General features: G+C 42.0%; 1 protein-coding gene across 1 annotated transcript in view; it reads right to left on the bottom strand.

The window, feature by feature from the left end:
- Positions 1-7596: 7596 nt before the first annotated feature.
- The window catches only part of LOC124722448 (aquaporin AQPcic-like), a 69726-nt gene continuing 63853 nt past the window's right edge, over positions 7597-13469 (bottom strand). Inside the window, exon 5 of the mRNA XM_047247609.1 lies at positions 7597-7656. Within this exon, the coding sequence (XP_047103565.1) occupies positions 7597-7656 (60 nt within the window). The remainder of the gene's footprint in view (positions 7657-13469) is intronic.

Below are 13469 nucleotides of genomic sequence, written 5' to 3'. Positions count from 1 at the left end.
CTGTCTAGAGCTTGTTCACTCGATGAACTACAATGACACCAAGATTGTCACACTGACCCCTAGATATTGGGACAATGTCATAAAAGAGTCCATCAAGAGCAAGATAACGGAGAATCTCGTCACCTGTGACACTGGATACCAGCTCAGCATGGCCTGGGATTTGAGTCTTGAACTTCTGAAAGCTCAATGCAAAACAGCGAGATTTCACAAGAAACAGGCGTGGGTCCGATAAAACAGCCACGAGACAGAGCACCAGACACTACAGATTTGTTCTGACACTCCCGATATGACAACTACTACCCTAGAGGACGTCCAAGTCCTGCGCGGACAGCGGTCGGAACACCAGTGACCAGAGGGGTCCATGGTAGTCGGGCCTGGCGTGCGTGCACTGCGAACAAAGCAATCGATGCGGCGCGGACCAGTTTCGCAGTGCCTAGCAAGAAATAGAAGTTGAGACCAAGGAAATAACCAGGATACAGACCACCAAACACTGCAGATGACGACCGCGTCCCCAGAGAGCAGCCGAGCCGGTCGCGGACGGCAGTCGGAACACCAGCGACCATAGAGGACCATGGGAGCCGCGTCATGCGGGCGGGAACCGCTGAGGGAACACCAGATGCCGCACGGACCGACTAGGGAACGCCCAGCACCTTACAGGCATAAATACTAGACTCCATCTGCCCAAGGACCATTCTCGGGTAGCACCTGAAGAAGACAGAGTTACGCCATCGAAATATTGTGCGAGAACGACGCGAACATCCGGCAGAAGTCCCGTTTTACAAAATGTCAACAGATCGCTGGGAAAGCCTGAAGAATTACATCAGATTAAGAATATTCGGCCAAATGCGAAGTATGTACATTGCGCCAGTCATAATTTGAATTTAGTGATAAATGATGTCATTAGCATTTGTGTGGATGTACGAATTTTTTTCGCAACAATGTGGATCTTGTGTAATTTTTTTCGAGAATAACATTAAGCGCTGGGATCTACTGTCGAAGTTCACTGGCGAATGAGAAGCCACTCTAAAAAAATTTAATCCAATTACATGGTCTAGTGAAGTTAATATGACATGTACAATAAAACATCCTTTGATAAAAGAAATGCGTTATCAGAAAAAGTACTGAAGAGTTTCAGTAAAGATGATTGTAAAGAAGGTGAATGTATTAAAACAGAAATGCAAAATTTCGAGTTCGTATTCCTTTGCGAATTCATGCTATTGAATGACATCAGTTATGCATCAAAAATTTTACAAATCGTTATATCTATTTGGACAAAGGAAGCAGAGCTTCAGCAGAAGTTTGGAAAAATTGATGTTTTATAGAAATGATTTCGAATCATTCAAGTGCAAAGCCAGTGAAACTGCAAAAACATATGACATAGATCCCAGTTTTCATCAAAAACGGGAAGAGAAATTAAAAAAAAAACATTTTGATAAACTAGCTTCTGACCACCCATTTCGAAACAGGAAAGAAATATTTAATGTTGTTGTTGTTGTTGTTGCAGTCGTCGTCGTCGTCGTCGTCTTCAGTCCTGAGACTGGTTTGATGCAGCTCTCCGTGCTACTCTATCCTGTGCAAGCTTCTTCATCTCCCAGTACTTACTGCAACCTACATCCTTCTGAATCTGCTTAGTGTATTCATCTCTTGGTCTCCCTCTACGATTTTTACCCTCCACGCTGCCCTCCAATGCTAAATTTGTGATCCCTTGATGCCTCAGAACATGTCCTACCAACCGGTCCCTTCTTCTTGTCAAGTTGTGCCCTGAACTCCTCTTCTCCCCAATTCTATTCAATACCTCCTCATTAATTATGTGATCTACCCATCTAATCTTCAGTTTTCTTCCGTAGCACCACATTTCGAAAGCTTCTATTCTCTTCTTGTCCAAACTATTTATCGTCCATGTTTCACTTCCATACATGGCTACATTCTGTACAAATACTTTCAGAAACGACTTCCTGACAAATCTATACTCGATGTTAACAAATTTCTCTTCTTCAGAAACGCTTTCCTTGCCATTGCCAGTCTACAATTTAATGTTACTATTTTGAAAAATGTATTAGACACAGTAATAGCTGAGTTAAATACACGTTTTATCACCTTGTTCAATCTAAACTGACTCCAACATGGGCTGTTCACCAATTACGTAAGGAAATTGTAACTAAATATGCAGTGAAGCTTACTGACAATTAGCGATCGGAAAACGTAGCTGCGAACGAAATCAGGCTGATCGGTATGGCGCAATGAGTTCACGGTTCACTAGTTCAGCAAGAGTGAGTTGCCATCACTGACAATAGCCTGTCTCCCCGCACCTCTGTGTCATCGCGTAGGCGCAAGTTCTGACTTGACTGTTCCCAGTGTGCTTTGTGGCAAACAGCCATGTTTTAATGGCTGAGTAAGGTCTGTTTCACACACTGGTGACGGTCACTGGTAATTGTGGTGAACACTCCTGGATCACCGGTGTTGGACACTGCAGATATTGCCAGCTGATTAGTTAGTGAAATGGACTCGAGCGGGGAGGAACTTTTGTTAATACTTGTAACGTGCGGTTTTAGGCGCTACAGTCTGGAGCCGAGCGACTGCTACGGCCGCAGGTTCGAATTGTGCCTCGGGCATGGATGTGTGTGATGTCCTTAGGTTGGTTAGGTTTAATTAGTTCTAAGTTCTAGGGGACTGATGACCTCAGAAGTTAAGTCGCATAGTGCTCAGAGCCAATACTTGTAAGCAGGAGGAGGAGGAGGAGGAGGAGGAGAGTGAAGACAACCGTTCATTACACGTACATCCACTGCTACGTGATTTGCTGGAGAAAGGATTGTTTTCTACTCTTTATGTCGACCTGAGACAAGATGAGAAGCAGTTTTTTTCAGTATTTTCGAATGTCGGAAACTTCGTTTGATGAACTGCTAGGACAAGTGAAAGAAGCAAAGGAAAAACTTCTTGTCACATTAAGGGGAGTCGGAAGGCAAGTGGGCTTCAAAAATTCGATTTTTAAATTTTAGCATATTTGAAATGCCAGGTCTTTCCTGCGTGAAACAGTTTTTGTTTTATATAAATACGACAACTTTTTCGTGAGATATGATGGTTTTCATGACGCTTTCTGCAAGCTGGCATTTAAATGCCACGCCCTCGTTTTTGCGCCATACAGGTATAATGCACAGAATTCTTTTACTCCTTGTATATTATTTCATGCTTTTATTGTTTTATCGCTTCAATGTTTCCTACCCTATATCTACAACAGTCTAACATAACAGTCGCGACACTTCGCCTCGATTTTGTTGCCTACCGCGTCAGCAGCGCCCCAAGCGGCCAGTAACTTAAACTGTGAGTTCGGCGAGATCGTGAAAGCGAATAGCGGTAGTTTATTTTGATTTCTACAATGGTTTTTACAAGCGGGAGTGTTTGTAGCGCAATGAAATGCGGCAACAACAGGAAGAAGACACCACAGCTGTGTTTTTTTAGGTTTCCTAAGGATCCTGAGAGGTATATAACATCATGTTACTAAACTGTACCGTCAGGATTCACTTGCAAACTATATGTGTATTAATGATTAATGTTTCGTTTTAGGAGCAGAAAATGGCTAGTTAATAGCTGACGGGAAGACCTTATGACAAAAGACCCAGTTTAACTGTATAATAATATTAGGTTTTGTTCGCTACATTTCGAACAAAACCAGTTCATGAACGCAGACAATAATGAACTCGTGTGGAATGCAGTACCCACACTGTTTGACATCCCAAATAAGCCACCTCAACAGACGAAGAGGAAACTGCCACAAAGATTCGACAATCCATCTAAAGCTGTGAAACAGTCCTATGACAGAAGCAGCCAGTTCAGCTCTCGATGTATCAGTGCCAGATTCATGTGAATCGTCAACACAGGCCTGCTTTGACGATGAAGTGGCTATTAAATGCAGTTATTTGTGTCTTACAAAAGCGTAATGTTTGGTATGTATTTCATTCACTTCTGTTGTTAGTCACTTATTTTCCTTGCTTCCTTCGTGTGATGACATTTTTTTGTTAGGACCTTGTTCACCAACAGATTTTTTGGAAATTATTCAAATATTTGGTTTTGCATGAAATATAATGTAATCAGATCATAATGTTTTCAACATATTTCACCCACTATTTGGCAGTTGCTTGTCCCACTTGGAATAATATAAAGATGACGGTCGTACTTGTGGCAACAGGCGACCATGACAAACACAGTAGGCCTACAGAATGATAAATGAACTGTTGATCGCTTTTGCATGTAGAGGTACATGTCTGTGCTTCTTACGTGTGAATCTGTGTGTTTATATTCTTTTTATATCAACGAGGTAAGCTGCAATTCTCTCCAACGTCACAAGTGTTTCTTCACGAATGTGTTGTAGCTTGCCACTCGATTCATGGTTTTTGTCACTACTTGTGCTTATTTTAGAATCATTTTTAGACACATATATGCCTTCTGATACTACACAAACCCTTGGAGGCAAGAAAATAACTCAAATATTTCGTAAATTACGTAGGAAGTGGATGCAAAACAGGCATTATCCTTACGACGCCTCTGATGTTCACCTTACTCGCCGCTTGGAGCGCTAGTGTCGCTCCATCTGTCGAACGGTAACAACTTTTACAGCAGTGAGTGTCGCGACTGTTATGTTAGATTGTGATATCTACCATCGATACTCGTTTTTCCGATCGTGTTTGTTATTGTTTTCGAGCGATAATGGTTGTACTTAGTGATTTTTGTTGTGAGTGAAATACGTGTTGATTTGTATTTTTTTTGGTTCCGCGTGTTTTCATAAAAATGCCGCAAATAAAGAAATTCTCGCCTAAATTAAAATTCAGAGGAAATAAATACGTAACGGTAAATGGGGTTAGTGGGTGAAAGGACACAAGAATGTTAGGCACAAAGAAAATCAGCACATCAAGAAAGAAACTTCAGTGTCTTCAAGGCATATCCTCCCAGTCACCTTGTGGCGAGATGGACATTCGTTCGAAAATATTATGGTGAACCTTATCATACCGTGTGATTTCATTTCCAAAAATACTGTGTGCAGAATATATGGTGGTGACGTTTCTTTGGGTGAGAATCAGCATCTTCGTAAAGTGATTGTGTCAAACCTGACATTGACTCGTACAAAATGTGGTGTAGTTGCTACAACAATGACATCAAAAATAGCAAATAATAATTTATATGAAAACAACATAAGGATACTTTATGGTCTCGGATCAGTTGGTAAAGGGATGGAGCCAGGAAAAGTCTTATGCGCATTACTTGACATTCCAAATCCTCTTGCAAAATTTATGACTTACAATAATATTACTGGTATTGCTTTTGCTGATGTTTGTAACATCTCAGTGAAGGAAGCAGCTGAAGAAGCACTCAAGGAAAGTAATGACAGTGAAAGTGATGATATTTGTGCATGTTTTGATGGCAGCTGGCAGAAACGTGGACGCACTTCACTAAATAGTGTCGTGGCAGCTACATCATTTGATACCGGCAAGGTAATTGATGTATAGATTCCAAATAAGTACTGTAAAACTTGTGGCAGTGGAACTGAGAAAGAGCATGAACATAACTGTTAGATGAATTATACTGTTCCAAGTGGTGGGATGAAAGTAGCAGGAGTTCTCAGGATTTTTAATCGTTCAGTGGCAAACAGAGGTGTCAGATACACACAGTATTTAGGGGATGGTGACAGCAAGGCTTGTGACTGGGTGTGTGCAGAAAAACCCTATGGTTCTAATGTCACAATTTCTAAATTAAAGTGCATTGGGCATGTCCAGAAGAGAATGAGGTCCAGGTTGAGAAGATTATTGAAAGAAAAATAAAAAATAGTATCGGAAGATGGTAAGGAGATAGGTGGTAAAGGTCGGCTGACAAATCTTGAAATAGATAGATTACAGAATTATTATGGCTTGGCCATAAGAATAAACGTAGGGAATTTAGAAAACATGAGAAAAGCTGTATGGGCTATCTTTTTCCATAAGCTTTTCACAAATGAAAATCCAGTGCACGGTCTTTGCCCTAATGATCCTGACACTTGGTGCACGTACAGGAGAAGAGCCAGGTATGATGGGTCAATGGAGGCACCCGATCCAACCCATCGGCTTTGTCCTATGATGTAAGGGTGTTGTGTGTGATGTCATGACAGTGCGGAGCTTAGTCTATAAGTGTGTTGTGTTTGTAGATGTCATCTTGTTGCAGTTGGTGGTGTCGTCTAGTGGTGTGTGCATGTATGATCCGCATGTTATGTGGTATATTGGGTTCATTTGGGTGTCGGTGCTTGAAGTGTGCGTTTATCGGTTGTGACTGTTGTAGAAGAACCGAAATTAGTTTCAGTGAGTTAAGAATTAAGTTTCCGTTGTGTTTACGATATTGCGGTGTCGTTTGATGTTATTCGTTTGCTGTTTGTCTTGCTGTAAGTCTTCTAATTCAATTAGTAGCTTCTTTTGTTAGGTATGGATATGACTTCTAAGTTTAATTGTGCACGTCTGCAGGCTGAAATGGTGGACGACATGTTGTCCGTCATGAAGTTTCTGTAACGTTTTGGGCTTGTGGCGGATATAGTGAAATGCGGCGCATGAAAGTGGAATATGCGAGTTGGGGGTTTGTTTTGGTTGTGTTTTTCTTTGTGTGTGTGTGTGTGTGTGTGTGTGTGTGTGTGTGTGTGTGTGTGTGTAAGTGACCGATTCCAATTTGTCATCATAGGTATGTTTGTTTTGGTATCGTGGGATGTTATTTACCTATATAGGTGAAGGGAAGTGTGATTCCAATTTTTCTTGTTTTAGATGTTGGTTTTGTGGTATCGACAGTTGCGGTTGAGCTGTGAAGGTGAAGGGAAGTGGCCGATATTGTAAGTGTAGCGGAATTTGGGAATTTTGTGGCGTTTTCATGTCGTCATTTTGTATGGTTTGGGATGATATTGTGTGTATGTGTTTATATTTACTTTGTGCCCACCCAAATACCCCCAATTTCCAAGTGCTGGTCCCGTTAGTTTGATTATATTTTTAAAGGGAGGTGTTTGTTGTCATGTTTATGTAATAACGTCATAGGCGCCATATTGGAGACGTTGAGAATGGTCGCTTCCGCCATATTGGTGACATCATGGGTCAAAGGAGATGGGTGGAATCGGACACTGCTGTATTCCCGATATGACCACAAACATTCTTTACCTGCTTCAGTAATGAATGAAATTAAACCCATATTTACAGACCTTTGTAAAGGTACCTTGATGAGGAAATGTCTTCATTGGAAAACCCAAAATTTAAATGAATGTGTAAATTCTGTCATTTGGAACCAGTTACTGAAAACTGTATTTGATCAGCTTACAAACCTCAAATTTGGGGTTTATGATGCTATTTTATGCTTCAATGATGGTTTAATTAGAAAACTTGATGTTTTGGAATTATTGGGCATTAAATCTAGTGGAAATACTGCAAAGTCCTTGGTGCAAATAGATAAGAGAGAATCTGCAAAGGAAATATTGCTAATCATCGTTCTCAGTACTAGAGATAGTGCTCTTACAGTCAGTTGTTGAGAATCGCATCCAATCGAAGGAGGTTTACTTCTTCCTACCAGTTGCTGCACAAACATACCTTTTTTCGGTCTTTTGTCTTAATTACTTTCTGGTGTAACTGGCCTGTAAGCTCTTCCATTTCCTTTGTAGGGTTGTCCCTGCAACAAATAAAAAGGTTCAGAAACTTCTTCCATGAGTTTTACTTTTGCGGTTGTGTCTGTTAAAGTCTGCTCAAATAATGAAGTAGATTTATTATCTACGCCATATTCACGAAGTGTATTGAACAGACTGGTGTGATGAATGGAGTCGTATGCTTTCTAGAAATCTATGAAGCCGACTACTGTGCAGTTCAACTGACGGTGTTGCAGTATCATCTTCTGGTTCCAGATTGTTGTGCGCAGGAACGATGTGGGCGGAAGCCTGCGTGATATTCACTGATCATATGTTCTGTCTGTCCTAATCTGCTGAGAATAGCTCAACAGTATTATGATGAAAAAAAATGCATTATTGCAGTAGCTACATATGCGTAAATAATTGGTTAAGAATACTATTTTAACTACGAGGGTCAATCCAAAAGAAATGCACACTTTCTTTAAACTCCACCTGTTATTCTACATGTTTGAAAGTTTTGGGGTGTAGATGCATCCTTAAGGAACAATATTTTCATTTCTCCACATAATTTCCACCCCTCTCAACTGCCTTACGCCATCTTGGAAACAGCGCCTGTATACCCGCACAGTAAAATTCTGGACCAACCTGTTGGAGTCACTGTTTGGCAGCGTGCACAAGGGAGTCCTCATCTTCAAACCTTGTTCGATGAAGAGAGTCTTTCAGTTTCCCAAAGAGATGATAGTCACATGGAGCCAGGTCAGGACTGTAAGGCGGATGTTTCAGTGTTGTCCATCCGAGTTTTGTGATCGCTTATATGGTTTTTTGACTGACATGTGGCCGTGCATTGTCGTGCAACAGCAAAACATCCTGCTTTTTCCGATGTGGTCGAATGCGACTCAGTCTAGCTTGAACTTTCTTCAGTGTTGTCACATATGCATCAGAATTTATGGTGGTTCCACTTGGCATGACGTCCACAAACAAGAGTCCTTCGGAACTGAAAAACACCATAGCCATAACTTTTCCAGCAGAAGGTGTGGTTTTGAATTATTTTTCCTTGGTTGAATTTGCATGATGCCACTCCATTGATTGCCTCTTCATCTCTGGTGAAAAATGATGGAACCATGTTTCATCACCTGTCACAATTCTTCCAATGAATTCATCTCCACCATTCTTGTACTGTTCCAAAAGTTCGCTGCATACCGTTTTTCTTGTTTCTTTGTGAGCCACTGTCAACATCCTGGGAACTCACCTGGCACAAACCTTTTTTAATGCCAACACTTTCAGTATTCTGCAAACACTTCCTTCCCCTATCCCAACACAGCGTGACAATTTGTTCACTGTGATGCATCTGTCAGCAGTCACCAATTCGTTAACACTCTGCACATTGTCTGGAGTGTGTGCAGTATGAGGCCTGCCGCTACGAGGACAATCCTCAATATTGCCGTGCCCGCTTTCATCTCGTAACCTGCTTGCCCACAGACTAACTGTGCTGCGATTGTCAGCAGCATCTTCATACACCTTTTTCAACCTCTTGTGGATGTTTCCCACTTCTCGTTTTCACAGCACAGAAATTCTATGACAGCACGTTGCTTCTGACGAACGTCAAGAGTAGCAGCCATCTTGAAGACATGTTGTGATGGCGCCACTCACGGGAGCACAGGTTGAACTAAGTTTGAAGACAAGCGGGAAGGATGTACTTGCACACTGTAAAACTTTCACACATGCAGAATGAAAACTATTTTTACAGAAAAGTGTGCACTTCTTTTGGAGTGACCCTCGTATATTTTTCAGACCACAAGGCAGAGAACTTTAAGACGATAAGACGCACCCTTAATTTTGTTATGAAAATTTGGAAACAAGTATTTTTCGATTTTTTCAATCGTCATGTATGGGTGAGTTCATGGTTTCACGCTCATATATTTTGTCCCTTATTATCGCATTAATACTTCATAATGGTACGCTTGTTACTGGTAAAAGAAAACGGGGGTGAGGGATGAAAATTTGCTTGAAGGTTACTACCCTCCTAGCCTCGTACATGGGTAGCAACTAAAGTTATCTAATTTTTTATGGCCCAAAAAATAAGGTATTAAATTCACACCCACCCTTCGCTCGGCTTCCTGACAATAATACGATCCCAGCTTGGGTCACACTGGTATATAATGCAAGTGAATAGCTTCAGATGTTGAAAAAATGAAGGGATAAAGATCAGAGTTTAATGTCCAGTAGACAGAGGTCAGAGGCGGAGCACAAGCTCTGATTATTGTAAGCATGGAGAAGAAAATCGCCGGTGCCCTTTCAAAGAAGCCTTCCCAGCATTAGCCTGGGTTAATTTAGGGAAATCATGGACAACCTAAATCTGGATGATTGGATGTGGATCCAAATCAGTCGTCCTCTCAAATGGGACTTAAGAGGTTATCGCCGTGAAAGACACGAATATGCCTGGTAATTGTGTGACACAGCATTATCGGCACGTTACAGAGTTTGATATGGGCATCATTGTGGGTCTCCATGAGACCATCTACTATGATCTTGCAATGTCCAGACTTATTGGGCATTCCTATGTGACAATGGCCTGTTGACGGACTGCAAGGGAAAGTAAGGGTAGGAGTACTTGTCAATTCTCCAGTCGATCACATCTGATCACCACAAGGAAAGATCGCCCTATTGTGCACCAAGACCATCTTAACTCCTTCACATGTGCACTTGGAATCCAAGAACACGCAATGGACTCCCTGCAACATCCTGTATTATCTTGCACCACTGGACGGCAGTTAGTAGCAACCAGAGTAGGGAATTAGAGCCCCATGCATAAGCTGCCGTTAACACCACGACAGAAACAGATGTTTTGAAGTGGTGTGTTGACCATGAAGCTTGAACTGATGAATAGGTCCCATTGTGTTCTGTGTGATGAATTGAGATTCTGCACTGCCCCAAATGACCATAGTATGCGAGTGTGGCGGCGGCCTGAGGTGGTCCCATTTTCCAGTTGTTGGAGCGACATGGCAGTGGGCAGTGCTACTCCTGGAGTCATGGTGTGGAGAAACATCACATACACCTTCAGGTCACAGTCAGTACTGAGTGAGGGAACTGACAGCACAACAATAGTGTGTTGACACCCTGAGTCCTCATGCGACAGTACCAGAGTACAGTTTTTCCATGTGTGTGTATGAAATGTCTGCGTAATGTTGAGGTACTCCTATGGTCAGTAAGATCCCCAATAGAAGATACATGAAACTAGTTTGGACGTCAACCGTGTCACATTGCCATTATGGAGGATATAAAGTAGCTGCTATATCCGTTGAGAGTCAACTGGCCTCAGGAGAGAGTGCAAAGGATGCTTGAAACCCTTCCCAAGCAAATCGCTGCATGTATCAAGGCCAGAGGGGCTTTAATGCCATACTGATAAGTGGGCTCATATTGACAAATTCTTTATATATTTGACTATCTTGTCAATGGAATAGTATCACATACCTTCCCAAGTTTTGAAGTTTCAATTCATTTCCTCCTCTCCTCCTCGATGTTTCACTTATTTTATCAGGCAGTATTTGCTTCACGTTGAATGGGAGGACTATAAAAGGCAGGTATGAATGTGAGCCTGTCTTCGATAAGGTACCCGCTACTGAACATCAGAGAGAGATACATGAAACAGTTGTTGACCAACTTTCATATTCTTGTGTCCGAGAGTCATAACATGAGAGTAATGCACATGCTCAAAGTTTAAAGATGACTTAATGAAGTGGTCCATTGTAGCACAGAATGCTGACCAGTTATTTGGAGATAATATTATGATCATCCACTACATAACAGCAGCCTGTACAGGAAAGAATTGATGGAGTTCGCGAATTCTTGATGGGAAAGGCCACGAAAGGAGCGTAATGTGTCGTTTTTCAGAACTCATACACAGTCCCAGACTCCTTATGCATAGAAAACTTATGCCATTCAGTTCTTCCATCTGTACACTAGACTAAATGAGGTCAAAACATAGCACATAGTTGTAATTTGTTGTAATACGAAGAGTCAGAAATTCTCTTATAAAGGGAGAAATACACTGATGTGCAAAAGAAACACATAGGCATGCGTATTCAAATGTGGAGATATTTAAACAGGCAGAATACGGCGCTGCCGTCGGCAACGCCTACGTAATATAAGTGTCTGGCGCAATTGTTAGACCGGTTACTGCTGCTGCAATGACAGGTTATCAAGATTTAAGTGAGTTTGTACGTGGTGTTTTAGTCGGCGCACGAGCGATGAGATACCATCTCCAATGAAGTGGGGATTTTCCTCTACGACAATTTCACGAGTGTATGATGAATATCACGAATCCGGCAAAACATCAAATCTCCGACAGTGCTGTGGCCGAAAAAAAAAAAAAAAATCCTGCAAGAATGGGACCAACGACGACTGAAGGGAACATTCAGAGCGACAGAAGTGCAGCCTTTCTGCAAATTGCTGCAGATTTCAATGCTGGGCCATCAACAAACGTCAACGCGCAAACCACCCGACGAAACACCATCGATATGTGCTTTCGGAGCTAGATGCCCACTGGTGTATCCTTTATGATTGTAGATCACGAAGCTCTACGCCTCGCCTGGGATCATAAACACAGACTTTGGGCTGTTGATGACTGGAAACATGTTTCCTAGTCGGACGTGTCTCGTTTCAAATCGTATCGAGCGGATGGGTGTGTATGGGTTTTGAGACAACCTCATGAATCCATGGATCCTGCGTGTCAGCAGGGGATTGTTCAAGCTCGTGGAGGCTCTAATGTGAGGGCGTGTGCAGTTAGAGTGTTATGGGACCACTGATACGTCTAGACACGAGTGACAGGTTACATGTACTTAAGCGTCCTTTCTGATCACCTGCATCCATTCATGTCCATTTTGCATTCCGACGGACTTGGGCAATTCCAGCAGAACAGTGCTACACTGCAGCACCAGAATCACTGCAAGTTTAAAAATTTCTGGTGGCCACCAAACTCCCCAGACATGAACATACTATGCGTATCTGGGAGGACCTGCAACGTGCTGTTCAGAAGAGATCTCCACCCCCTTGTACTCTTACGGATTTATGGACAGCCCTGCAGGATTCATGGTGTCGGTTCCCTCCACAAATACTTCAGACATTAGTAGAGTCCACGCCACGTCGTGTTGCGGCACTTCTGCGTGCCCGAGGGGGCCCTACATGATATTAGGCAGATGTACAAGTTTCTTTGGCTCTTCAGTGTATATAGGAATATATCCCTGATCGATATTTGTGAGTAGTTTTAGATTTCAGGAGCTTACTTAGAAAATTTATAAGAAAGATATTGCGTGACAAAGATTTCATTTCAGATCTCATCTGTGTATATTTTGTATGAGTACTTGTCTTTTTATGTCATAGAATGAACGCTTAAGAATTCGACAGACGAGAAGGTCCATACTATTCCATCTTGCCAAGAACCATTCGACGAACACACACACACACACACACACACACACACACACACACGTCCGTGTCTTAACTTTACAGGAAATGAAAGCCATTAAAAGATGCCAAACCACTGCCTGGAGATTTATACGAATGAACCATTGACTTAACTATGGGGGGGGGGGGATAAAGAACAGGAGCGCAAGAAATTCTGAACACAGTTCTGTTCGAGCGTTGGGAATAAGTCGAGATAGTGCTGTTTAATTTCCTGTCAAAGGTCACTATTCGTACTGACGGAAAGTCATTGAGTAAAACTGAAGTGATATCTGGTGTTCCCAGGGGAAATGTACGTCATCTCCTGGTCCTGGTCTACAGCAAGTTCATTTTGATGGTTTTAGAGTTTCAGCAAAAACATCGGGTGCATACCACCATTACAAGCAGATCTTGGGACTGA

The sequence above is a fragment of the Schistocerca piceifrons genome, chromosome X (genome assembly GCF_021461385.2).
Source record: "Schistocerca piceifrons isolate TAMUIC-IGC-003096 chromosome X, iqSchPice1.1, whole genome shotgun sequence".
Classification (NCBI taxonomy): domain Eukaryota; kingdom Metazoa; phylum Arthropoda; class Insecta; order Orthoptera; family Acrididae; genus Schistocerca; species Schistocerca piceifrons.
This window is presented reverse-complemented; position numbering and strand designations above follow the sequence as displayed.